The 24308-nt window shown below is 40.7% G+C and overlaps 1 protein-coding gene across 7 annotated transcripts in view; it reads left to right on the forward strand.

Moving 5' to 3' along the window:
• The window catches only part of LOC121946024 (neuroendocrine convertase 1-like), a 216737-nt gene that overhangs the window by 167109 nt on the left and 25320 nt on the right, over positions 1-24308 (forward strand). For all 7 annotated transcript variants that reach the window (XM_088083951.1, XM_088083956.1, XM_088083954.1 and 4 more), the window contains 3 exons: positions 10481-10591; positions 10926-11019; positions 15280-15465. In XM_088083951.1, the coding sequence (XP_087940077.1) occupies positions 10481-10591; positions 10926-11019; positions 15280-15465 (391 nt within the window). The remainder of the gene's footprint in view (positions 1-10480; positions 10592-10925; positions 11020-15279; positions 15466-24308) is intronic.

Raw genomic sequence — 24308 nt, forward strand, 5'->3', positions numbered from 1 at the left:
TCGTAGTGTGGATACTGAATTTACGTCATGTTACGTAGAAACATGACGGAGGGATGTTAAGAAACTTTTTTAACAATTCACATGTTGCATATTAATATTCGCTGTGTTATCTAAAGCTTTTAACTGTTTCAGCATACTTTAATTGCAACATGGATCTTCCTTAGCGTACATGCTGTTTCTTCATTACGTCTTAAAAGCTCATGAACACACCAAATTCGGAAGAACAACTTCCCAACTTGGAATACGGGACCATTCAAGAAGCACATTGATGCAGCATAAATAAATATGTATAATGAAAAACTGTAAATTTTAGGCAAATTAGCTCCTTTACCTAAAAAACAGCAGCATTTGAGAAGCAATTTTCACACCTGAGGAAATAACAGAGAGTATTAGTGTTTGTTTATTTGTACTGTTGTGTAATTAATACTTGAATGAATGTAGGGAATGACACAGGAGACATGCAGATGTGGAAGGGATCTGAGCGATGCCTTCTGCCAGAAAAGATTCTTGGATCTTCCAAAAGTCTTAACCCCAGAGCTAGGACTATTTGGCACCAGGGACTATACATAGGTAACATTTCTGAGCTCCCAAAATTGTTTCTGAGCCTTTGGAGAAAAAAAGTTTCTGCAGTGAAAATGGGCTTCAACATATTTATTGCTGCTACCAAAAAAATAAAGCTCAATACCCAGCCTCAATCATTAAAAAATGAGAAGAAACCAAAAATCCAATAGTCAGTGCCCTTGTAAGAAAGAAGAAGTAAAGAGCTGAAGTTTCAGAGGGAAGGATTTTATCAGAATTTTATCTCGTCTTGTGATTTTTCCCACGTTTATCACTGTAAATAAAGCAACGTAATCTTGTTTAGAAAATATGTGGGGAGCAGTCGGGATTGTTCCAATTTGGTTTGTCTGTGAATTGACTGAAGATCAATAACTTCACAACTCTGTCGGTCGGCTTTTTAAGTTAAGATGAATGTGAAGTTCAGAGAGCGTGCATGCATTTGGCAGTTTTGTGGTTTTATGTGCCTGCGTGTGCTGATCAGGGTGCACAGATCTAAGGAATGTGGAATATGACTGGTATGTCTATGTAAGTTAAATGTGAGCATATACACACCCAATGCATTCTTGCAAGCCATTTGTATTTCATGGAAGGCCATAGATTGTCTATGGACAGCCCCACAGCCCACCCCCACTCCTCCTCTCTCCCACTCTCTGTTTTTCTCTCCCTCAGTCTCCCTGGTGGGGTTGTAAAACTGGCCTTGTGTCTCTGCCCCAGCCAGATAGATTAATTAATTATCCAGACCTCCTCTTTTTTCATTGCTGAGCCAATTACTCCGTGACTGAGCCTGTGGTCTATATACATGTGTTTTAGAAGCGAGAGAGAAAGTGTGTGTATCTGTGTGAGCGTGCATGGAGGGAGATTACAGATATAGCTCATCCACAGACTAACAATCCCACTATCATTTAATGTTATTGTAGCTATGTAATGATATTGTTTCCTGTGAAAGGAGAGTGGATCTATGTGTGGGTACTTGTTGGCTAATTGAGAGGAAGTGGAGGCTCTTTATGGGTGTGTGTGTTATTTAGACATAATGGGTTTATTAAGACAAACAAATGGCATCTCAGTTTTTAGCTCTGCTCCTTATTCCCCATTAACTTCCTCTCTTGGAACTCTGAAGTTGACTCAACCGAATGTATTTCTTTCCTTTGCCAGCCTGAAGTATTGTTATACTTCAGTTGTATGCACAGATGCAAAATGTTGATGTTAATTTTGTGTGTGTGTGTGTGTGTGTGTGTGTGTGTGTGCATTTGATTGATGGGTCAGCAGATAAACTGGGCTGAATGAGCCGAGTGTGTGTTTGTGTGTGACATACACTGACTCGCCCCGAGGGACAGGGGAAGTGGAGCGCTCCACCTCCTGCAGGGGGTGCCGTGTCTCCCGGCAGGGAGGTGCAGCAGGCAAACAGAGGGGTGCCTGCACACCCCTCCACCCAATCCCCTACACACACTAACACACACACACGCACACACACACATACAAACCACCCCACTCCACCCTACTGTGCTACAAGACGGGTGGGGGGTTATAGAGACCCTGTGCTCCCCTCAACATCCACTAATGCATAATTCATGTACAAGTAGCAATTTTTATATTTTACTAGGGGGGTCGAAAAACAGAAGAAATTTCAAAATAAAGTTCCACCACAGCCTGCGCACTCATCCTCCTCAACTTTCTTTTCTTTTTTCTCCTTCAGAGTTAAATTATGTTACCGCCACGATTAGCTCACAGCAAGTTGTTGGCAACATAAATTTGCTCTGAAATTTGCAAAGCAGAAGACTCAACCGCACACATAACCACGTCACCATTTAGTGATAACTAAATAACGTTCATATCACGCTAAACCTTAAAACCAGTGTACTGCTGCAACTCTAACTAGCAAGTAAAGTAAGAAAATTATGCAAGTTTATTTCTCTGCAAATGTCTGTGAAGTGCATGTTTAATACATGGCTATATTGTTGCATAGGCCCAAATATTTTAAATTGCTTAGATAAAATCATGAAAATAAGGTAAAATATTACGGGAAAGTTTTGAAAATTAATTGGTAAAATTGTGTGGGAACTCTGCTTTTCGATTCCAGATCTAAACATAACTAACATGACAATTTATGCAAATTTGCTTTCTATTTTATGGATTTGATCTAAACTCACTGAGGTCTTTGTCATAGTGCAAACAAAAATGTCATATGCCCTCAAACTGATCTGAAAGGAATGATCACATGGCATATTCTTTAATATCACCGTTGGAATGCAACACTTTTGAACTCTGTGGCCTCCATGCTGAAATCATGTAGCAGATGTCATACCTGTCAATGAGCACACACAAAAACAGGCTTTGTTTTTGATCATTACATTTCTGTTTGCTCCATCACATTTAGTGATATAGCATCAAAAACTCGTCCCTTTGAAGAGGCAAACAAAGGCTCCCGGTTCAGTGTTTGCTTTGTCCGGAGTGAAAGAAAAGCACTCGGGACCCGGGAGGGAATCTTATGCCAAGCTTGTAGCGCAGCGCACACTCAATCCTCTCTGTCTCTCTCTCACTCTCTTTCTCACTCACTCTCTCTCTCTTTCCCCACAAGGGCAGAGACATCTAAAAGGACTGTACCTTGGTGTGCGTCCAACAAAAGCTCTCTGCTGAATTTCATCCTCTTTTGAATTTGTGTTTGAATAACACTCGAGCTACAAATCAAAATATGTTGGACACTGAGAGTGAGGTCATGGGGTATAGATCATTGTGGCTTCCAGAGAAGTCTCCTTGTGTAAGAGAAGGGGACGGGTGGCTGCTAGTTTGACTGATGGCTATAGAGACCAAGAGGGCCGCTCAGTGCCCATTCTCTTGAGACTAAGTCTGTGCCTGTGCCAAACCCCTCATTTTCCTCCCCGCAATATATTTCATTAAACTTTTAACTCTTTGCAAGGTAATGCGCTTGACATTTTGAGGCTGCGCTGTTGAAGGCTGCTGAGTGTTCCTCTCTCTGCAATTTTAAGCCAGACAGATATTTGCCTAATACAGCCAAAAAAATGTATTCCAATTTTTTTTGTACTCTCCTTAAAAACACACAGAACATTTAAATGGAAATTGTATAACAAGCAAACCAACAAAGCTGAGCAGCGCGGTGCAGCATTTCATGGTTACAGCCGTGCAGGTCCCACTGGCGCAGATATAATTAAGACCTCTTCTTAATTACTTAATAAGCCTAATTAGTAACATTTCTGAGCAGCAGATTTGGCTGTAAGAGCGATGGAAATCAGACGAATGTTAAGTCCATTTGTTATTTCATTTAAATCCTGATATTAATGAAATTAGTGCATCGTGATATAGCCACGCTGGGATTGACCATAGGGCTAATGCAGCTTTCAATGCTCCTAATAAAGATTCAATTAAGAGGAACAAAAAGGGGAAGAAATCATCGAAAACAAAAGTAAATATAGGGGTTTTTTTGCCTGCTTCAGTCATGTGTCACCTCCCTCAAGTGTTTATTGTGTTCTCTCTTAGTTAGTTTTTCATTAGCCAATGGCCAGATGTGGTGGCGAGGTGCGTGAAACCGACCGGGGGTCTGCTGTGTTGTCGTCAGGATAACTAAAGCAAGCCCACCAATCATGCGCTGGAGCTGCTGCTGCATTCCTGGCCACTTAATTAGAAGTTGTTGGTACCACAGAAGGTGTCACCAACCTTTTCAAGCGCTGAACAGATGGTGTCCCCTCTTTTTGAGGTCCTGCCAATGCCCACTCTGTGGCTCCTGGGAAAATGACCTAACTCACAGGCAGCTGCTTAGTGCGGCTTGAGTGATTCTTTACAGCCACTTCTATTGGGGGGGGACTTAGCAGGACGTACCACTGCAAACAAGGGGTGAGACTGCAGAAGCTAGGTCCCTGGGTAGCTGCAAGTATATGTTTTGGTTTGCAGCACACCAGTTGTTAAAAGTGTGTTTTTAACATGGTGCGCAAAGACGAAGCGAGCACCACGACCCTGGAGATCTTGCTGTCTCAGTGCTTGTTGGGTCTGTGTGCACCTTCCTCCGCTGCTGGCAGATGGTGTGAATATCAACAGAGAAAGGACCTGGGAAGGCCCACAGAACAAAAAGTGAAAAGGGTTCCTCGACAGTTACAAAGAGGCCCCATGGAGAGGTGGGGGGAGTGGCCTTCATCCTAATGGATAAAAAGAAGGAGGGAGTAAGAGTTTGCAAGGGCATTCGCCATCGAGGAGCGAAAGTGGATGGAGAAAATGCGAGGGCCGCAGATTCGATATGTGCGGAGGCGGGGGGTCGGGGGTTTAACATGCTTCGTGCTGCGTGGACAGAAGATCAGCTGTCACTCTGTAGTCGGCTTGGCTCAACCTCTCTCCGACCACGCAGGAGGTGGAGAAAGAACAAGTTGGAAAATTTGATGACTGTGTTTTCTGACTAATTGCTTGATATGAATTACATTGTGTGGGTTTCATCTTAAAGACATTTTAAGCCTAAACATTTATTTCAAATATCTCAACCACACACCACAACGGCTATAAATCACACGTTTGTGTTCGGAGAGATCACAAGGCTCTCCCCGAAAGTGTTAGTCTGTCTTGCTTCTGATGATGAGATGGCTGAAAGGGTCGGAGTGCGGCTCAGCTCAGCGGTGGTGTTTCTTCGACATGGCAGGGGACATAAAATCTGTCATTTTCATCATGTTCTATCGTGGGTAAACCTGCTTCCTGCAGCTTTCTCTATCAGATATACGTCCGTGTGGGTTTATGGCCGTGGAGCTGGGGCAAGCCCAATCGATCTGCAGGAGCTGTAGGATTTAAAGCACAGTTCTCGCTAAGGGGTATGGGGTGGGGAGGGTATATTTAATCACTAAAAGGGAGCAGGGTGGCGAGCCCGGTCACCAACAGTTTCTGTTTTATTAGAAGTCAGGGTATCAGATTTCCCCACACTGTGAAATATCTGAGGTGATCTATTGTTACTGCTGGTGTTTTTATTCTGCTAAATCATTTTAAGTTGCCAAATCAAGAAACAAAACTAAAGTATATAGTAAGTAACATTAATGTGCAGCCACATGTACTTAAAGTGTCAGTTTCAAGATAAGATAATAACTCTCAGACCTAAACATGTAAGAATCTTGATATTTAATCTTAAATATTATAGAGATAAGGATTGTGAGGTCGGTGGTAGTGAGCAGCACAAAACATTGTGGGACTTAAGGACATGGAAACTATATTCATTCGGTAGGGCTGTCCCCTGAAAGTCAGAGGTTGGAGTCATCAGTTGGAGGCCGCTCAATCGAAACAGATTGCTTCAAGCCAGGCATTCTTTTTTGCTAGTCAGTGTGCTGTGCAGTGTGCTTCTGGGGACATTTTGGTTCCCAGATTTTGCTGCGGGGTGGGTTTTCTTGACTGTCACGCTACTCTTTGATAGAGGCTGCAGCAGACCCGATGCAATGACAGAAGTAAAGAGATTCCACACTGTAAGGCTCCTAGTTTACATTATCTTTTCTATTCTGCTTAGATGTAGAGAATTAAAAGCTCAAAGCAACTTGTCTGATGTTTGTTGTTAGCACTGCTTTTTTCCTTTATCACATGAATGCTATTGTCACTCTGAACGTCCCACTGAGCCAAATTCAAACTGTAAAACTTTATATGAAAAAACCAAACAGACTGACATAATTTAAAAACGCAGTGGGATGGTGAACATTTGCTGCATTATCAACTGCCTTAACCATTCTCACAATCAGTGTGGGAAACGGATTGCTAATAGTGTGATTTTTGTTTGCTTTCCAGCTTGGAAGCAAAACTACGGATCTCAGGTCAGTGAGTTAACAGAGGCATTGCATTGCATGTGTAGCAGCTATGAGATAAATAAATATCACCCGCAGCGAAATTCCTCATGTATGTTTGTGCGTTCACTGCATTTTCACACCAGTAAGTTAAGTAACAGCAAGTTTGTGATGTGGTTGCTGTTGGCTCTGCGAAACTGCCGTTGTTATCAAAATACCCTCCATTTTTACAGCAAATGTCAATCACGGTGACCAGAGAAAGAGGACGTTTTCTTGAGTGTAAAGTGGCGACACAGAGAGATGTGTGCGTGTGGTGAGTGGTGTTTAGGTTAGGTTTGCCTTTGTGCAAACAATGATTTTCTGGTCATTTACTCCTAGAATGTACAGGTCGTTCTCCCATCCATTTTGTAAACTGAAGGTTGGCCTCTCACTCAAAATCTGTTGTTCTTCCTGCATCCAGTGTCGTCGTTTTGCAAGACAGTGATTTTGTTGGAGGCAAGGAAGAACCACAGCCTATTTTAACTCGCCATGGGGGCGTGCTCTAGATGCCTCTTACTTGTTCTCTTTGCTTATATTGCAAAATGGCTACATTTCAACCAGCGGAAATGGCATCCTAAAATATGAGTGCAGATTGTATGGATGCTAATGCATTTAACAGTGTTTTGGTTGACTTGGATATTCAACCGTATTAATTTGACACAGAATATACTGTGGAAGAAGTGTAGCAGAGAGAGGAGGAAGTGATTCTGCTCCTCTGCTCTTCTTTCTCTCTCTCAGTAGACAAAACTGACAAATTTGTAGAGTTAGTATGTAATTTAAACCCAATCACAAACAGCAGAGATAAAAGGTTATTTCTCATTAATAGAGTGGATGGGCTGATTTTGAAATTTCATCACGAGGTGAGTGAAAATCTGGGAAATAAAACTCCAGCAGAACAGCTGGAAAATCAAAAGGTTTGGCAAGCATTGGATGCATATATATCATTTATCAGAATCAGACCATTTACATCATATTTTATATATCCATTATATAATTTATTATAGATTATCACAGTGTTCTTTTGCAGCTTGCTGAGAAAATAGACCAGATCCCCAAACTATTGCTACAAATCGTAAGTCACACTGTGGCGCAGCTTGTATGAAAAGCCCAATTGGTTAACATAGGAGGCCATTCTGGTACATGTACGCATGACTACGCAAGCAGGAGAACGCAGCTATACTGAGGACTTTATTGCTTCAGCTGACTACACTTACCATCAACAATAATTGAAGAATCCACGTAAAAGGCGGCAGATTTTCCATTTGATTTGTTAGCTAATGATCTAATTAGCCTAACCAGATATATTCAATGTAATGACGATTATGGTCACCATTACATACATAACATAGCTGGGGCCAAGCTAAGTGCCTTTTCTGGTAGTGTTTGCTGGTAAAGCTGCCATGTTGAAAAGATGTGTCCCTCTATATAAAGGGTAGGCCTGTTACTATATATAGACTCACACAAAAGTGATCCCTCTCAATCATTCTTTTATACCCACTAGATGTGCATGGTGGTGTATATATATATATATATAAGACACTCAAATTTTATTTTAATAATTCAACAAGACACCATGTTGGCCAACTAAATACGTGCAAACACATTCCCGGTAGTTTACTTTTCAACATGAACTCTGCATTTCCACCGATAATCTTGTATTTGTGTCACCATAAAAGCTTTATACATTGCCACAATGATAACTTTTCAGAGTTGTGAAATCCTGTCTTAAGTATTATAAACCGCTGTGCAGTTTTTCTGGTATCTGATATGCTATTTCTTGGATCTGTCACTCAAACCAGACTTCCTTAATCCTATTTCATTGTCTCACTTGAAACAAAGCACCCCTTACATTATTTGAATGCAAGGATGTTTTCAGTGGGAGTCTGGGGTGTTTTGACCTGGTGGTTAAAGACATGTACCATTCTAAATTTGGAACCCTCCTCTCTACCCACAACACATATTGTGTTCCTCTTCAGTATAAATGGTCAAATTAAATGCTTCAAAAAATCTTTTACAAAGCCAAAGTGATTCCAAAGCAGGGTTCCTGCTAAACCTTAAAAAGTCTAAAAAGACATTAAATTAATTAATCTAAAAGTAAGGTCTTGAATGGTTTTAAAATATTTTAAATCTATCAAAAGTCTTAAAATGATTTTTTTTCTTAAAATAATTTGTAATATCTATTATTTAAAATAGTTTACTAAATGTAATGTCATGCAGATCAGGATAGAGGAACCAACAACACCATGTCATATCAAATGAAAACAAACAAGCTTTTTTTAGGCAAACCAAATGGATACTTTTTTGATAAGATAATAGGTTCATTGTTTCGCACATGCACCACTGACAGTTTTGGGGTTTTTTTTTTTCACATTTGAAGTAGATTGTATAACTTTTTAACTTGACCAAAAGACATATTTTGTGTCAAATGAATATTTGGACAAAATTGTTTCTAACCCAAAGTATTCGATGTTTTTGTTTGATGTTTTTGGTTATTGTAAAATTGCTGTTAAATTTCATTCTGAGTGGCGTTAAAACAGTCTTAAAAAGTCTGAAATTTGCCTTAACCTGAAGGAAAAATGTCAGAGAGTATCTTTGAGTTTTTGTTACTACAACAGAATAAAGTTTAAGAAGAAACACTAAAATGTTTTTGAACGCATCTTTAAATCTGTATTAGTGAGAATTTAGGATCACAATTCCTTGTAATCAGCTCATTTTCAGTGACTTCTAAGAAACATTGATTACTCAATAAAAGCACTTGTACCTCCAATCATCTGGTATAAGCACATTTGCAACTTGAAGAACCAAATAATAATTTCTTTTCTTTCTTTCTTTATTCTTTATTAGGATCTGTGTTGGTCGATTCCTTCCTCGTCCCATCTTCTGCATTCAGCACTTGTCAGCTGTGTTTTGCTGCAACTCTTCACAGCTTTCACAAACCCCTTGCATGACCTTGAACTTCAGCAGCGCACCTCAACCCCACACTCCCGTCTGCCTAATGCTATTATGCCGGGCCCTACATGCTAAAAGTCATTGGTGGTGATAGTGGCTGATTAGATTGTGTCCATTGATCGTGCGGCGTGCTGTTAGGACGAGGACGGTGCGGGCTGTAGCTCCTGCCTCTCCTCCTCAGACACACTGACAGTCTGAGACAGCGGAGATGGAGCCCCATGCAGGGCAGCAGATTGAGTTATTGATCAGCTCTCTCCTTTCTCCTGTCTCCGTCTCTCTCTCTGCTGCTCCTAGAGACCCCGTCATCAGGATAATGAATTTCACTTATTGCAGATTAACGGCATAAGGTCTGTATGGTAATAATGGCAGAAATTAGCTCTTTGTCACCCCCTCTGGATTTCCAAGAGGAGGGGTTGGGGAGAATGAAGGTTGTTACGGCCCTGTTACTCAGTCTGACAACTCTGATTTTTAACAAGAGTGAAAGGAGAAAAAGTGCATGAAAATGAAAGATTTGTGGGAGAATTAAGAAGAGACTTATGAGGACTGCGATTTCAGCATCACTGAAGTGGTGAGGGAGAGTTCTGATGCAAGAAGGTTTGATGGAGGCGAGTGAAGGAGAATTTAGAGAGGAAATGAACACTGAATAGCAGCCCGCTCTGTGAAAAAAAGAGAGGGCAAAGAGGAAAGATGAGAGCGGATGATTCAAAAGAGACGTAAAGAGATGGCGAAGCAAGAGCTGTAAAGTGGAGGAGAGAGAGTAAGAAAGGCAGTGGTCACACAGTCACGAGGCAGCGACGCTGCTTAAGGGTCGGCCATTGTGTCTCCAGCACCCAGATTGGGGTGGTAAAGAATGAATAATGAGGCTTGATTACAGTCCGTGAGATGGCACATTGTTCAGAATCAATCCTCCAGGCAATTACGGCGCGGTACAAACAGCAGCCCTCAGCCTCAGCCCGGACAGAGCGGGGAAGCGATTGTGTCAGAGGACAACATCTTCTTCGTCAATGACTTGTTGCCTCCTCATGTCGAAGCCATTAGCACTTACTCCTCTCTTGCAGCACATTCAGCTGCCCACGTAAAAGCCTCCAGTTCACATGTGTGTGAGGATATAAGGATGCTTTTCCTTATCGTTTACACAAACACATGCTGTATATAACGGAGTGCGTGTCCCCATCTTGTTTCAGGTATGGTTTTGGATTGCTGGATGCGGGTCTGATGGTGCAGCGGGCTGTGGACTTCAACACTGTTGCTCCACAGAGGAAGTGCACGCAGGAAGTCACAGTCCATCCTAGCAGGTAAAAAGCTTTATTGCCCACATATATTATTTTTATGTAACCCCCATGGCTATAAATGTTCCATTTTTAATGCTTTCACTCATTTTTGTCACTTATATATTGTCATTTATATCTCAAATTCTTTTTTTCAAGGTTCTCTTAGTTGTATCACATTACTTTAGGTTCTTTGACAGAACAGGAATCAATGATCTTTCATCTTATCTTCACCTACACTGTCACTGCTTTGTGTGTGTCTGTATGTAAGAGAGGATGCATATGTGTAAGTGTCTGTTAAGAATGTAAAAAAGATGACTGGGTGACTGACTGGTGTATGTAATGATGTTTTATTGGTTAGGATCCTTTCTCCAGGAGGTGTGGTCAGTGTGAACATCCAATCAGAGGCCTGCCATGGGGCGACTGATGAGATCAACTCTCTGGAGCACGTTCAGGTCAGCTGACATTTTAACACACACTCAGATGGCAGTATATTGCTCGAAAATCTTTTAGCAAAAACCTGTATATGAAAATAAAGGGGAAAAACTACTTAAAGATGATCTTAAAGTATTGGAGAAAGAATAAGTTTGGGGTAAACAATCTTATTATTGGGAGTTAGATGGGAAGACTAATGTTACGGTGTGTATACACCGTGTGTGCGTGTGGACCCAAAAGCGGACACAGACAGGTTTGAGGTGCACAAACAAAGGGCTTTAATGAAGATGTGGAGGAGGGGGTGAGGAATGGCGGTCGGGGAATGGGAGCTGGGGATCTCCAAGGTGGTAGGAGAATGGTAATGGTGAGGTTGGTGAAGCAGAGAGTGGTGAGGATCTGAGGATGGGGTGGAGGCGAGTGGCTGGGCATGAAGGCGAGGGCTGGGCGGCAAGGCACTTGAGCTCGGAGATGGTAGGCACTGGAAACAGGAAGGCACAAAAAACACAATGAGCTTGAGAACTAGAGACAACAAGAATCGCAAAAATTACAAGAGAAAATCTCATTAGAGAGACGGTCGATCTACCACGGTAGGAGTGGAAACAATCTGACGCTGAAGTCGGGTGAGGCTGAAGCTAAAATGCAGTGAGGGAGGTGATTGCTGATGAGGTGCAGGCGAGAAGAGTGCTCTAGGCTCCAGTACCCTGAAAGCCACGCCCAGCGCCTGCAACACAGAAGACACATAACAATAAATGCCAAGCATGCACACAAAACAGCCACACAAGCACTCCAAAAGCAGCAACCACCACAACTAATACTCTCTGTCAGAGAGATATAAAGATTGTTGCGTTATGGCCAGCAGTTGGTTAGTTTAGCTTCAACTGGAAACAGGGGAAACAGCTAGCCTGGCTCTCCAAAATCCATCTGCCAGCACCTCTAAAGCTCAGTCACTCCCTCCAGATTTTTGTGTGTTGATTTTGGAATTGTTGCATCCTAAAAAACCTGATTTCATAGCAGCTTTTTTAAATTTTATTTTATTTTTAAAAAATTGTGCTGTGTTAGGCTTCTTGTCCCCCTAAAAAATTGCAGGGGCAGGCAAAATTATTCAATTCATATTTAAAGCCTATTTTTAGCATTTGGTGTTTCCCACAGATTTAGAATATATTTTCCAGGGTGGGGAGGCAGCAACAACTGATCGCAGATGATCAGCTGTTTCTGCCATCTGACATAGTGCTGACGGACGATCTCCGTGAGCTTCTCTCCTCCTGCTTTCTCTGCCTGGTTAGCATTAGCTAACACAGCAGCTAACATTGGATACCAAGCCGTTAAATGGTTCCAAGACTTTCAAACTGACACAAAAATGACTCAAATCTGTTGTTATAGCCATTAATTATTGGTGTGTAACATTAGCCATCTGATGCTAACAGTTAGCCCTGTTGCTGTATTTGTGACTGAGTGACAGGTATGGCGCTCACACTCATGCAGTTGCAGTCTTATTGTAAACAGAGAGACAGAGAGAGAAAGTGGGTAAAAAAAGGGCTGAGTGAATCAATAGGCTGTGTGCAGCTCTACTATGATAGTCAAACGTACTGTAAAGTTGCAATGATTGGACAAAAATGTAAGGTCATGCAGAAATTACAGCGACTGGCTGAATTTGAGTTAATTCTTGTGATCACAACATCCTGGAGGCACTGATTGACATATTGTTTGTTTAATCTGTACCAAATAGTCCTGCACATAACCCCTGTTACACCCCAACTTCTCCTGGTTGTGATTTCACAGAGTTCCCAGTCTTTATGCCAAGTTAAAATAACTGGCATCAGGTTCATATTTAAAGGTCTTAAAGATGTTCTTGTGCTACTTATGTTACATATAAGAGTCCATCAGTAAATCACCTCTTACGTCCTTTACATAAATATAAACATAAATCCAGACAAAGTGAACTGAAAACCTCTGTCCACAACCGAAAAATCTTTTTTCGTACAAATTGTTTTCGGAGTTTCTGTCATGTGATCAATCGGAGAGTAGAAGAGTTAAAACAGGATCACACTGGAATGTGTAATGTGTTGGCTGTGTGATTTGCAGAAAATGGCAAAACTGTTTTTCTTGAGTACAGGCACATACATGCAAATGTGTTTATGTTTGACTGTGTCAGCAGGCATACGTACTGTGTGTGTCTGCGTATGTGCACATTTGAGTTTGTGCGAGTTATCTGTTTGTGAGTGTGTTGTGTGTACTTGTGAAATAGCGAGGAGAGAGAGAGAGAGAGAGAGAGAGCGGGAGTGTGTCAGCATGTAAATTGAAAAGGCTTCATCTTTGCGGCTCTGCTCCCTGGCAGAAAGCGTGGGTCAGGCCATCGCTGCGAGGTGTGATTGATGGACGTGTTGCCGTGGTAACACGCTGTAAACAGGAGCGGGCTGTCAGTCTTTTTGCAGCTTGGCGGCTCTCTCTGCGATGTGCCATTGTCACACCAGATGTGCTGCTTGTGATGAACAGGGACAGGGAGAGTGTTTACTGGGTGGGAATCATGGGGGTGGGGGGGTAGGTGTGCTTCTTTAAATCATTTAGCTAATATTCCCCTTGGCCATCTTTGTCAGTGTGTCTTTTCCGTCTGCTCCAGACCTGTCTTTGTCTTCATCTTTGGAGGGCAACGGACAGATCAGTGGTTTGTCCATCTTTTCTACATAGTATTTCAGACTTTACGGACTGGATTTGGATTTAAACTAATCATCGACTTAATCGTCCGTGAGTCACATGTATGACCTAAAATACAAATGATAATTACTGGAACACAGTTTTTAATGAGTACTGATTAGTCCAAAGACTCAGTGCTTCACATGAAGGAATTGTTCAGCATCTTAGAAAACATACATATTTGCGTTTTGCAGAGCCTGAGATGAAGATTGATGCCACTCTCATGTCTATATGCTTAATATGAAGAAAGCATAGTTTAACACAATGACAAGTTTGGGAAAGCAGCAAACCTGTATCTCTTTTTCTCTCTGAACGCAGAAACATCTGGATAGCAGTACCTCCAAATGTCATTAATTAACATATGATATCTTTTTTATCTAAATCGTACAAAGACCAAAATGTAAAAACAACATTGTCTAAATTTATGGGGCTGTATGTTTAGTACAAATTCTTGGCCAAATGCAGTAACTTCCTTGAGTCTTGTTGTCACCATAAGGTTGCTAAACAATGGAAATATAAAGTTACTGCCAGCAAAAAGTTGAGTTTTTTCATATGGATTAAATGAACCAGACCTAACAGCTAGGCTAATTAACAGAGCCAGGCTATTTTTTTCAGCTGTTATCAGTCTCTATGCTAAGCTAAACTAACTGCTTGCTGGCTCTAGCTTCATCTTTATTGTACAGACATGAGAGTAATTTCAGTTTTATCATCTCACTAGGTGGGTTTCCAATATAGATTTGTGCGAAACTTTTTTGAAATGTCAATAAAACACAATTGTGAAATCTGCGTTTCCACTGAGTGATGTTATGCAACTTCTCTTGTGATAACATTCCAAGATGGCGACGGATGTTCAAAACATTAGCAGGTTTATTGGTATTGCAGCCATCGCACTAGCTGTCATTATTTTCAAGGCGACGTAGGTGTGTTATTTGAGTGATAATGAAAAGGCAAGCCCCTGATCTGTGGGAGCGGCCATCTATGAGGGTTTTCTGAGAGGTGATAGTCCACGATTTCTCAGAGGATTTGTGGAATCAAAACTTCCAGATGATCCAGTCAGCTTTTGAAGAGTTATGTGATGCGATAACATATTGTGTAGTGCCTGCTGCGTCATGCCTGAGGAATCCAGTTCCTACCATTACTACTTGTCTCCATTGCAGTTTTGCGCAATATGTCTTTTTCAAATTTCCTGAAATTCCACTTCATGCAAGTGTAATCTTGTAAATCTGTTTTGCAATAAATACATTTTTTTTTGCAAAATGTACGTGTTTCCATTAGGTGTATTGAATATAAGCAATTTCAGTTTGTGCAATACAAAATAGACTTAAGGTAAAGTAAAAAGGTAAGGTAAAAAGTGTCTTTAAAAATAAAAATCAATTTTTTTTTCAGGTAGTCCCCTCACATTCAGTAAACAGCCACATGGTGTCATACAGAGGTACAGATGAGAAGGCTGGCGATACCATGTTTACATATTTATCTGTCTATGTCCACCCACTTCCTGTCTCTTGTTTTCCATATTTCTGTATCCCTCCATCAATCTCATTGTTCACACCTCCCTTCTGGTCTATTTCCTGCCACCTGTCTCTCACCAGGTGAGAGTGAGCATCAGCTCTGTGTGTCGCGGTGACCTCTCCATAAGTCTGGAGTCTCCAGCCGGCACTGTATCACTGCTGTTGGACACACGGCCCAACGATGACTCCACTGCTGGCCTGAAAAACTGGACCCTGATGACGGTGCACTGCTGGGGGGAGCAACCACGAGGCCTCTGGACCCTCAAGGTGAGAGAGGAAGTTACTTCAACTGCTGATCATCAGCTGTGCGGCTTTTTATTTGAAGTTTTTCACTTTCTGCCACACCAGCAGCACCTAGGGCTACCTGGGAATGCTATCCCACCACTGGAACAGCATTGCCAGTGGTAATAGCTGAACGAGTGGCCACATAAGTTAGCTCACACAACACACGGGTGGTGTACAGAGTAGCCAAGGCTAGCTAAGTAACGGAGACCAGAGCTTAGGTAGTGAGTGAGATGTTTCAGCATGTTAATGCATCTAGCCAGCTGTGTGTCAGGAAAGCCAACAGAGAATATATATTAAAAGAAAAATCGTTTTCACATTAACATTTAACTACCTCTAAATGTATAATGCTTAAATGTGGTGCCAAGCTACATGGGTTTTTTAATGTTTTCAATTTATTAAATCAAGTGATCCCAATCCTTATGACTGTGCAAACAGCGTCCCGGGGCTGCTAGCATGGCTTTAGATTCTTTGTCTGCTTAATTTTGTTTTTTTAGCTAATCTCTGTTTTACACTTTGTGGCTACTCTGAGCTCCACGAAAAGCAGAAATTATAGAAAAATATTTTATTCAGTTTGAGATGGCCAATTTCATTAGCCTATCTCAATCTTTTGATATGACTTTGAATCCTGTGAAGAATTTATACTTTTGTTTTTACAATTATCCCTCATCTCTCAAGCCATACTAGCTTAACTAAGTCACAAAATGCACCAGAAATCTTCTTGGCAAAGCTTTATATACTAATTTTCACATGCTTTCCTGAAAACCCTTTTTTTCGCATACCCTCTCTCATGATATAGAAATGAATTGCTCCGCTTCACATTGTCCCCTTCCAGTAGCTGCCGCGTATAGAAGTTTAAAAATAGCCCAGCCCAGCATAGCTCAGCTCGGTTCAGTTCATTTTGCCACAGCAATGTGAATCATCCTCTACTTTCATCTCCGAGTTTCAGCCAAGCATGGCAATCTTCATTTTCCTCCCTGCGCTCTTCTTTTCCTTTTTTCTCTCATAGATGTGCTGATGTTTGATATGGAGGAAGGAGCTAAAATGGAAGGGAAATTAAGACTGGAAGGTTAAGTAACCTTGGCCGGGTTTGACAGACACAATACTGCCGACGTCTGATTAGAATCCATACTCACAGACAGTAGCGCGCTGAGGTCATTTACTGTATATGTGTGTGGGTGGTAGCAGTAGCGGGGTGGGGGGGTCTGTGTGTGTGTGTGTTTGCGTGCTTGCACAAATAGGCATCAGTCCTTGTAAACAGTTGGAGGTTTACAGAGAAAAAGCTGTGAAGATGAAAGACACCCACCCCCTGTCCTCTATCACCTACCTCTTCCTGCACACACACAAACATGCACTTATACACACACACTTTCTCTCTGTCTCTGTGTCTCTCCCACGTCCTCGCGCAGATTTACTGTCCCCTCTGTGACCAATTACCAGGGCCCAGTATGTCGCAGAGACGGGGAGGAAACACCGTGAAGCTGAGCCACATAACGACGGCGCTGCTCATTACCGGAGGGCCGAGACAAGTCACCGCGACGCTCGCAACACGAATTAACGCTTGCGTCTTGCGTGCTGCATGCCTTAGCACACCACTAATCAGCACACGCACGCACACTGATTCGTTTTGTGTTGGTTGTCAACTTTACCACAGATTGGAGAGAAACATGTGCACACAATCACAATTACAGGGCGCTCAGAACAAGACGTGTTACAATGCTTGAAGTCAACGCAAGGAGGAGCAGAGAGAGAACATACACACTAAAACAGAAACATATACATTAAAATCTTTGTCTCTAAACTGTTATGACAAATAGCGACGATCAAATATCATGTTTTACCCAACTTTTAAGTCTACAAATTGTCCCATTGACATAAGTACAAGGACTATTTATGTCACCTGCCCAAGTACACCAAGTTCACATATCGTGGTTCCTTCATTGCTTTAAAGCTTGAAATGACACATAAACCGGGGACGAGACAAGAGAGACAGAGGACACACAGGACTAATAGAAAAGGCAGAAGGAGGGACAACAGAGAGTGAAGGGTAAACTATAAAATGGAGGGCCTGGGAAGAGACTTTAACTGGACTATCTGCTGGATCAGTGTTTAAAAACTCAAGGACAGCAGTGGAGGGGGTTGGAGGTGGTGGTGGTGGTGGGGGGGGGGGTCTGTGGAGAGTCTATATTGATTCGTCATGATGACAATTGTCAAAGAGCGCTCTGGTGCTGCAGGAATAAAAGCGGGACTGAAGTGAAAAGGGAGCGAGTGTTATGGCTCGAGGCTCGTCTGACCTTCCAGTGCTGTGAAGGAGACGAGACCACGGGGCTGGAAATACACTCTCTCTCTCTCTTTCTCTTCTCATATCTGCTCTGTGCTCGCTCCGCCATCTGTGGTGCTTCAGCTTAACTCAGTACTGTTGATCAGAGACAATATTGCAGGCAGTATTGCAAAATGTAGAATATGCCTTTTCCAGCATTGATATGATTAACTGTAAAACTTGAAAATAATAATATATAATCGTCAATATCTATGATGACCATTAAGGATAATTCATAATCAGATAAAAGGTACATCAGATGTTATTTCGACCCTGTGTGTCCTTGATCTTTCTTCATCTTCCCTCTCTCTCTCTCTCTGTCCTTTATCTTCCACTCTACCTCTTACCTCCTCTCTCTCTCTCTCACACGTCTCCCTCTCATCTTCTCTCTTTAAAGCATGTCTGTCCTCCTGCAGACAGTGCTAAAACGTAACTTTCTGTTGGAAATATAACATAAAAATGACACTCAAGGCATCGGTATACGATATTTATGCTTATTGCTGGGTTAGTTTAAACTTTCAGTTCATCCAAATACAAAATCCATGCAGATACAGGGCTCCCATGGTCATTGAAAACCTCAAAAAAATCATGTAATTTCAACATCTTGTTTTCCAAGCCTGCAAAAGGCATAGAACTTGAGAAATCCTTTAACATTTTGAAAAAAATCATGGAATTTTTTAGTGTAATGTAATTGATTGTTACCATAATCTTCCGTTCTTCTTCCGTAACCTACCATAATGTAACATAACGCACTACAAATTTATTTTTGTGGTGGCTGTGGCTCAGGAGGTAAAGCTAGTCGTCCTCTAATCGTAAAGCTAGTATTTCGATCTCAGGCTCCAGTCAACATGTTGAAGTATCCTTGGGCAAGATACTGAACCCTTAAATTGCTTATGATGGCTGTTGCATCAATGTGGGATTGTGTATGAATGTAAACTGAGTAGTAGGTGGCACCTTGTACAGTAGCCTTGGCCACCTGTGTATGAATGTATGAGTGAATAGGTGAATGTGACACGTAGTGTGAAAGTGCTTTGAGTGGCCGAACTAGAACTAGAAAGGCACTATATATAAGTGCAGGTATATTTACCATTTAACTTTCCAAGTAATGTTACACAATGGCAAACCGATTTTCTTTAGCCGCTTATGTAACGTAACTCCAGTATGTATCAATGTGTGACGTTTTGTTAACCATCATGTGCGTTTCTTAATTTTTCTCCTTTGTATGCCAGCTTGCAGGAATTACGCTTGAGTAGATTAATATAATATACTTTGAGTAGTAGTTTAATATGTTTGAATAATTCCAGGCAAGTGGTGCAAGAAAAATAATGTGCTTATGAACATTACCAACTTTCAGAGACTGGAAAAAGGCTTCTGTTAAATTTCGATCCAAAAATATACATTTGGAGTAAATACAGTTTTTTTTTTTTGTATTATATGTCATGAATGGTCATAGAAATTTCATTATTGGTCATTAAAAAGTCATGGGAAATTTTTTAAGATTCCCCCCATGAGAATGTGTAGGAATCCTGCAGATATTCTGCTTTTTGTTTGCCCAAGTTTTAAGTTTTTTTCCTTAGATATTTACCTTCACTCTGGTGCAGTGGAGGTAAATAGACTTTTATTTGTGTACTCATTGATTTGGCAAATCCACATAACACACTGTGAGTATTCTGCAGAATTACATTCTGTCAAAAGTATAGTGTTTCCAGAAAGAAATGTTGCTTAGGATTTTTTTTATGTAATATTTCACGGCTGTCAGCACCAAAAACAAAATTCTATTCACCTCCATTGTATTGGTGTGGAGGCAGAAATCTGAAAGACAACTATCTCAAAACCTGAGCACATATAAAGCCAAAACTGTCCCAATTGTTAGATACCATTAGATGTAGGAGAAAAATGTCTTTTATCACATGGATAAAGCAACTCTTACAAATGGTAACCACTCTGGCAGTATTTCTGCATTATTGAGCTACACGGAATATCCTCATATACAAACACAGAAATGTAAACACAAATGCATTTCTCTCTTTCTTCTACCCCACCTGGCTCCATGCTGCCATGCCCAGCGGGAGAGTGTGTGCGTGTGTGTGTGTGTGTGTGTGTGTGTGTGTGTGTGTGTGTGTGTGTGTGTGCGTGCGTGCGTGCGTGCGTGCGTGTGCGCGCGGCGAGTGTGTGACAGGGTGGCAGCGGTCTTTGAGCAGAGATATCTCTGATATCCCAGAGGACTTTGAGGCTCAAGCTGACTGTGACTAGTGCTGCTGTAGGAATATAATGGCACTATTTAGCCTGCAGCACTGTGGCTACACACATACACACACACACACACACACACACACACACACACACACACACACACACACACACACACACACACACATACACACAACCACACACACAAACAGCCACTCTTGCAGGCCATGACTGACGGATCATATGTTTACCGTCGTCATCCTGATGCCTCGTCTACAGTCACCTACACAAACCAAACACACAGTGACAAATGGAATAACCAGCAGATAACTCTGGTGTTTGATCAGTGCTTGCAGCCAAGAGGAAACATTAATAGTGTTGGGATGGATATGATGCAGTTTGTTTAATACACATTAAAGAAATTATGTAATATTACCCTGCTTTTCTGTAACTTAAAGGGGCAGTTCACCCCAAATAAAGAAAACAAACAAATTTTCAACATTTTTTCCTCAGTCTGGATTGTTTTGGTGTGTGTTGCTGAGTAATGGAGATATTGGCCATAGAGATGACAGCCCTTTTTTATATATTTAGAATGGAACTACTCAGCTTAAGGTGCTTGAAGTGCCAACAATATACATTTGAAAAACAGCAATGTCTTTTTCCAGAAATCATTACATGGTTACTCAAGATAATCCACAAACCTTGTTGTGAGCAGATTCATGTAGGAACTATTTTCTTTCGACCTAACTGCACCTACCAACTGTCACAGCACAGAAGGAAGCATACATCTACTGCTAGCTCACCTAACACCACTGAGCTGGCTAACATTACAGCTCATCTGAGGAAGATGCCATTCGTGTTAACATTTTGCGCTGTTGTGAGCACCAGTCTTTCTTTTATGAGTGGATGCATGTTTTCTATACGTGGATTTTTAAATGTATTCTTTATTGGCATTTGGAGCACCACAAGCCAAGTGCTATTTGTTTCCATTATATTGGAGAGAAGGTAGACATGTCCAACGCCGATATCTCCAGCACTCTGCAACACATGCCAAAACAGATTAATACATTTATTGATAAATAGCACTATAGGTAAGAGTTAAACTATGTGTTTTGTTTTTTTTTCGGGATGAACTGTCTCCTTAAAGTGATTCTAATGAGACATTTAAATCTAATTCCAAACAGGTACATCAGAAAATGTTTGATAATCAATGAGTAGTTTGAGTTAGGGTAAGGATTGTGTTGGGCAATTTGGTTTTTAAGTGTTTAACAAGAAGAATTTATCATATTTAAAGATGCATCTAGATCTAACAGTTATAGTACAAAAGTATTAGTACTGTAGTGTGTTATTAAATTAACACATATCAGATGATACTAAAAAATATCTCCAACTTCAAAACGAAACAATGCAAAACACTCAACAGACGGCTAAATATTGTCTGTACCTCGGTACCCTTTATAATGATGCTAATGTCAGGACATTTTGAAATGACAGTGCTTTGTTTGAAGACATATAACCACATTTTTGATAATTTATTCCATTAACTGGTTGTTATGTTCTACACTCAGCACAGCTACAGTGGGTGTTAGTGCGGGTGGTTAGAGCATACTAACTTATGACTTTCTAATTGCAAAACTAATGTTGCTACTTTATTTTTGTAAAGAGTGAAGTGTGGGAGTGGAACTTTGTTACACAGCTTTGTCCTCTATTTGGAATCCAAACCGAAATTGAGATGACTGGAAATGAGGAAAACAGAAGTGGAATACAAATCTTTCAGCGCCCAATGTGTGACTTAATGTTAGTTTGGATTTTTAAATGCTGTTTTATTACTTTTAAAAGTAGAGATATGTATAGTATTAGAGATATGATTTGGTACACTCATAGCATGAAAAGGTATTACTTACTACTGGTAAACAAATGTGAAAACACACTTTGCTCCAACAGCATATAAAGAAAGTAACTCACACACAGCACCAAGTTTGGAACACACACACTGTTGAAGCCTCGGTAGTTGTGAAAACAAACTTGCATACACATTCTCACCAACGTGTACTTTCATCCACAAACACACACACACACTGGCCCAAGGTGGATTTCTAGAGGTGCATATATTTGCATATATCTGCATGTTTAATGAGTTTTGGGAGATCAAGCGATCCGAGCGGCCCTTTGTGGGTATTTCTTTCTTTTTTTATTTCTCTGTGTGTGTGTGTGTATGTGGAGGGGGGGGGGGTTAGGTCTCCATGTAAATATCACCCACTGTGTGTTGGCACCCGTCACAGATGGTCGGGGGCGAGGGCGCCCTGTGGGCACAGGATACCTATTTCTGTTTGTCTGCGTGCTTTGTGTGAGACTAGGAAGCAGAGAGAGTGTCACTTTGTGTGTGCACGCTCCTGTGTGTGTGTGCATGTTTGTTTGCATGTGTGTGTATAGTTTGCACTGTAGGTGTTTGTATGTCATTTACTACATGCACTCTTTAAGCGTGTTCTTGTGTGTGTGCTTGTGTGTGTGTGTGTGTTCAGAATGTTCGATTGTGTAATTGCATCACTGCATTTTCGCTGTGATGCTGTCTGTGTCTGTAAGTCTCACCTCTGAATGTATATGCATGTATTTGCACCTCAATGTGTATTTGTGCGGTGTGTGTGCATGTACACATTTTAAATGTTTGTAATAGTGCAAGCTTGTGTGTGATTGTTCAGTTGTTTGTGTCTAAGTGTTTTGCAGTGTGTGCGTGTCTGAGTGTGTGTGTGTCTCCCAGCATGCAATGTGTCCATGATGGCCCTGTTTTGGATGATTGATGTTTTGGAGGGATCAGCGAGGAGCCCAGGTTGGGCCAGAGCCTCAGTCTGACACACTGCTGCTTCCCTGCTGCTTTACATATGTAGACACAGCAAGACTCCTCCTCCCCTCCCATCTGACTCTGCCTCGCGCTCCAGCACTGCCAACGCTCGCAGGTTTCTTTTTTAGGCTTTTATTTTGGAGCTTTTCTTTTTTCTGTAAGAGTGAACTGACTACTGTGTGCTTTTGTAGCAACTTCCTGTTTCATATTTTTGCAATGCATTATCAGTCCAATATCACATAGTAAGATGCTGTGTCTGAAGGTTATAATACTAACCTATGTACACTTTGACAAAAATAGGTTTTGCCTCTGTTAAGAACTTTAATTTTTTGTCTGAATCTGGTAGTTGAAAGATTGCAATGCAATGAAACAGGATTTACACATGTACACTTTATGAATATTTTGGTTTTTCGATCTGAAGTTTCACTAGAGATTGTGACGGCCTATATGCTTTTCCACCATCACAAAAATGACATTTTTTGGTCAAACTCAAAATGATTGTCAATATAAATTTCATGTCATCTATCATATTTAAGTATCATATGTAGTATAATATAAATGTGATGTGTGAAGAAACTGAATATCAACACTAAATTTCAACTATTGACAACTGTATCCAAAGATGTCATATCAAGTTGTCAAGTTTACATTAAAAGGGAAAAAAATCCAATAAAGTTGAAATAGACTACAAGATAACATGCACAGTATTTACCTTAGTACATTTTAAGGATAAGAATAATGTAATAACAATTGACGTGTTAACATATTTTGACTAACAACTCTTGTATCAAATCTTTTAAAAATTCTCCTCTTTCAGCAATATGAGCAATGAGGTATGTACAAAGTCAGGCAGGCATTAAAAAAAAAATAGAAATCTAATATTTTTCTTAGTTCCTTGAATGCTATTGTTTGACTTGAAGTTATGGAATATTATTGTATTTATAATATTTTTATATACATTTTTTTTTTTGCATTTTGAAAGGTTAAACTTAAACAGGTTTGATTTGGAATTTGAGAGAACTGCTTTTGATAAGCAAATTCAGCAGCAGTTTAATAATTAAAATGCTGCCAAACCTGAACCCTAAATCTTTCAGGGCAGGGAGTTATGTATTATATAAATTTAGTCGAATACATACAGTTGAAGTTTAGAGTGAAACAGAGGCCTTTTTGTCTGAAGACATTTTGACATGTCATAGTGTGTAATAATAAAGAGATGTTAATAACACATAGGTGTAACTAATAAAAATTCTGCTCCAGTTTCAGGGCCCTGATTCTGTGCATGCTTGCTTTGTGGCTTACTTGAACAGAGCCATTTCTAATATTATTAGTAACAACTGTGTTTTTTAAGACAGTCACCGCGGCTGAGCAGATGTCACTTAAAAACCTATAAGCATTTAGCAGCAACAGAACCAGAAATTCAAAGTGTATTACTACGAAGTTAGAGAAGATCTTCCTACATTTCCTTTTTTCTCTAATCCA

The sequence above is a fragment of the Plectropomus leopardus genome, chromosome 11 (genome assembly GCF_026936395.1).
Source record: "Plectropomus leopardus strain MGB_pleo_1.0 chromosome 11, ASM2693639v1, whole genome shotgun sequence".
NCBI classification, from domain to species: domain Eukaryota; kingdom Metazoa; phylum Chordata; class Actinopteri; order Perciformes; family Serranidae; genus Plectropomus; species Plectropomus leopardus.